The 3,942-nt window shown below is 46.1% G+C and overlaps 1 protein-coding gene across 2 annotated transcripts in view; it reads right to left on the minus strand.

Moving 5' to 3' along the window:
- Nucleotides 1-3,942, minus strand: part of LOC106528107 (synaptogyrin-1) — a 10,020-nt gene that overhangs the window by 1,968 nt on the left and 4,110 nt on the right. Inside the window, exons 2-4 of one of the 2 annotated variants that reach the window (XM_014023188.1) lie at nucleotides 2,248-2,485; nucleotides 2,018-2,163; nucleotides 1,030-1,785 (exon numbers count right to left, since the gene is read on the minus strand). In XM_014023188.1, the coding sequence (XP_013878642.1) occupies nucleotides 1,696-1,785; nucleotides 2,018-2,163; nucleotides 2,248-2,485 (474 nt within the window). In that variant the 3' untranslated portion in view covers nucleotides 1,030-1,695. Of the gene's footprint in view, nucleotides 1-1,029; nucleotides 1,786-2,017; nucleotides 2,164-2,247; nucleotides 2,486-3,942 lie in introns of those variants that run through there. The other variant, XM_014023187.1, reaches the window with a different exon arrangement.

Raw genomic sequence — 3,942 nt, forward strand, 5'->3', positions numbered from 1 at the left:
GAACTGTTAGTCAGACAGAACATGCAAGAACTGTTAGTCAGACAGAACATGCAAGAACTGTTAGTCAGACAGAACATGCAAGAACTGTTAGTCAGACAGAACATGTGAAGAACACATGAAGACATGTTAACATGTCAGAAAAAAAACACTAAATGTTTGGCATGTCAGAGAGAACACGTTACCAGGACGGCTTTCTGTGGTCAGAACTTGGAGAAGGACTCTGGGAGTTCACAGACACCAAATCAGGATCAGAATCTAGACCAGGAGCAGGACTGGGGCTGCCTAACTCAGATTGTCTTCAGGTGATGAAGAATGTTCACAGAAAAAGAAACATCTAATCAAGATCATCCAGCTGGGACCACTCAGGGTTCTTCTGAGTCCGGTGGGTCATTACCGGGTCATCAGTCCTCAGATTTAAAGTTCCTGGACTTCTGAAACTAAAGGTTTCAGTGGAGGAGACTTTAGTTTACAAAGCAGGAAAACAGAGAAGTTCTCCTGCAGAAACTGGTTTCAGGTTCTGGATTGTCTGAAGAGAACAGGAACCAGATCCAGGTTCAGGAGCAAGAACTGGATCAAGACATGCTTGATTTAAAGTGGATGGGTCATTAACAGGTTACATGTCCAGAGGGGGGACAGTGGTTTGGACATGTCCAGAGGGGAGACAGTGGTTTGGACATGTCCAGAGGGGGGACAGTGGTTTGGACATGTCCAGTGGGCAGAAAGATGTTAGAGCTGCAGCTGCCAGGATGCAGTCAGAGAAGACATGGAGGTTTGGAGTGAGGACAGGGGACAGAGTGAGGACAGAGTGAGGACAGGGGACAGAGTGAGGACAGGGGACAGAGTGAGGACAGGGGACAGAGCAGGATGTCTCACTGCAGTGAAAGAAGGAAAAAGGTGAATTTGTTTGTCACTTGTTTTAAACTCTGTTGTCAACACTGAGGACACTGATGGGGGGACAGGGACCCCTGCTGGTGAGGAAGAAAAATACAGGAGACACAAAATCTGACCTGAATAATGTGAAGAAAGAGATTTTTTAAGAAGAAAAATAACTTTAATTTGAACTTGTTTTTATAGAAATAACAACAGATGTAAGGCGTCCTTCCAGACGTCTGAGCCAAACTGCAGCTGGAGACGGTGAGACGACCTTCAGACGGTGAGGAGGAGGAGGATGAGGAGGAGGAGGAGGAGGAGGAGGAACCAGGGTCAAGATAAGAAGAGGCCCAGGAGAAGAGGTTCCACCTTCTTGAACCTCTGAGTGGTCCTTTTGAACTGGACAGGAGTACGGTCTCTCTGAAGGATTTTAAAGGTGCTACAGCGTCACACTCAACCTTGTTCACATGTTTAATGTGTGACATCATCATCTTACATCAGAACACGTAACATATCAACAGATCATGGAGCAACATCACCTGCACAGGTGGGAACCACTCAGCAGGTGAAGCAGGTGACAGCTGTGGACACGTCTTTTTTGTATTGTTTTGTTTTTTTGTTTAGTTTAGTTTAGTTTTGTGTTGTTTTTCCTCAGGTTGTATGTTTTACATTCAGCATCACTCTGTTACCATGGAAAAAAAGGCACTTTGGCTGAGAGGCACTCAGAGCGAGAGGTCAGAGGTCAGAGGTCAGAGTGAGAGGAAGAGGAGGAGCTCTTCTCTGATTGGCTGTAGGAGAAAGGTGATGTTAAGGTGTGTTTGTGTTTCAAGCGAGGGGAGGAGTGAAGAGTTTGTTGTATTCTTCTTCAAAAGAGACTTTCTTCAGACGCTCCAACGACAGCAGGCTGACACCTCCCTACACAACACACAACAACACGCAACAACACACAACAACACACAACGTGTAACCCCACAAAAACACACACAATCCATGACAACACACGGAGATAAGAACATGTCAGATGTAACATGTTAAAGAAGTTTAAACTCATGATTAAAGAGATGCTTGCAGGCTGGACAGGTGTGGATCGTCTTGTCTCTGAGGGACACACCTGTCCTCTGAGCTGGGCGTGGCAGCAGGTACGTACCCAGGTGAAGATGGACAAGAAGCAGAAGACGATGGCGGCTCTGGCGGCGTCGGCGCCTTCGTTCAGAGGGTTGTCCTCGGCTTTAGAAACCTGCCACTGATTGGCCAGAAAACAGAAGCCCACGAACCAGACCAGAGACCAGACAGCTGCAGGGACACGGGAAAAACACACACACACGTTGTCACACCTGAACAGGTACGTCACAGAGCGAGGGACGGGGCAAGTCTCACCTGACATGCCTATGTCGGCCACGACAACCTTCTTCCTGTCCTTCACACCGCTGATCTGAGGAAAATAAGCATCCAGCGCCAGGAAAGCGGTGCTGCAGAGGAAGCACAGCATCCCCACAGCAACGGCGAAGCTGCAGGCGCTCTGGTTCTGGTTGAAGATGCAGAACTCCTCCACCGCCTCGGGTCGGTTCACGTAACCCTCGTTAGCAACGCAGCCCAGGACCACGATGGAGAAGAGCTGGAGACAGAGAGGAGTTCAGGGTCTGGACTGACGTCAGCTTGGAGGTGGCAGGTGAAGATGAAGATGGTGAATCCCATCTTTRTGCAGGGGATTCTGATGTTATCAGTCCATGAAATGGACGTTATTAGGCGTTGTCAGTCCCATACGATGGCTTCAGAGGGTCCCTACTGTGCCTTCAAGGCTTCAGACTGTCCCAACAGTGCCCCCTAGTGGGTTAATGTATCAATGACAATGAATGTGTAAATAACCAAAAGAAATTGTAATAAATTATTTGTATCCATCTCGAACCCTGGACTCCCACTCTGGTCCAACTCTCTACCCTTTGCCCTGTTGGAAGGCTACAACATACAAGCGTTGGAGGGCGGGKTCTTTGGCGCTAACCATGTCATTTGCTCTAAAGTTAACCTTAGTGGCTTTAAGCCTCATATTAACCAGCTGACAATCGGAAGCCATTCTACGGGACGGGGGAACCTGCTAACCGGCACAGGCGGGACATTCTGAAGCCATTCTAGGGGACTGATAACACCTAATAACGCCCATTTCATGGGTGATAACATCCGAAGCGGGTGCTTTATGCCGATGATACGGTTATTTATTGTTCACCTTCATCATTTAAACATTGTTCAGGCTGTCTGGGCTTAAACTCGTTCTCAAAGGCTGTGCTATTTTCTCATGGCTCCACCTCTCCTCCCCAGCTCGTTAACTGTTCAGTGGGTTCAAACTGAGGTCATCAGGTGCTACAAATATTTAGGTATTCTGATTGATCAGAATCTATTCTTTAAAACTCACATTGATAAACTGGTGTCTAATCTAAATCTGGGTTCTTTTTTAGGAACAAAAAGTGTTTCTCACACCAAGTTACCTCAAGTCTTCTCCCTCTGGTGGACGATGGAGATCTGATAAAACTAGATGCTGTTACTCCCTGTGTTCTGTGTTTAAYGACAAACTGTAACTGTCACACCACTGCACTTTGGATGCTACAGCACATCCTTGACTGATCAGACTCTCACTGGCTGATTTTGATCTATAAATGCATTCTTTGTCATCCTCCTGCATATTTATGCTCATTTCTGTCTGGAACCTGCAGTCMTTATGATCACACTATGGTCATCGTGCTGTCAGGACATCGTTATGACGCAGGCGCCAAACGTTAGAACTGAACTGGGTCAAAAGGCTTKTAGTTTTTCTGCTCCTGCCACCTGGARTGATGCACAGAAAGATTTAAAGTTACCATCTCTCATTACCTTTGGGACATTTCAAATCAATTTTAAAGGACAGAAACGTCAGATCATTATCATTATCATTATCGTTATCACAACAAAACCATGGATAAAATTTATCTGAGGTAAACGTCCGCTCTCAGCTTTTGTAGTTTTATGTACAGTTGTAAAGTAACTAAGTACAAATACTTTGTTACTGTAGTTAAGTAGAATTTTTGGGTATCTGTACTTTAC

This window comes from Austrofundulus limnaeus, unplaced genomic scaffold (assembly GCF_001266775.1).
Source record: "Austrofundulus limnaeus strain Quisiro unplaced genomic scaffold, Austrofundulus_limnaeus-1.0 Scaffold358, whole genome shotgun sequence".
NCBI classification, from domain to species: Eukaryota; Metazoa; Chordata; class Actinopteri; order Cyprinodontiformes; family Rivulidae; genus Austrofundulus; species Austrofundulus limnaeus.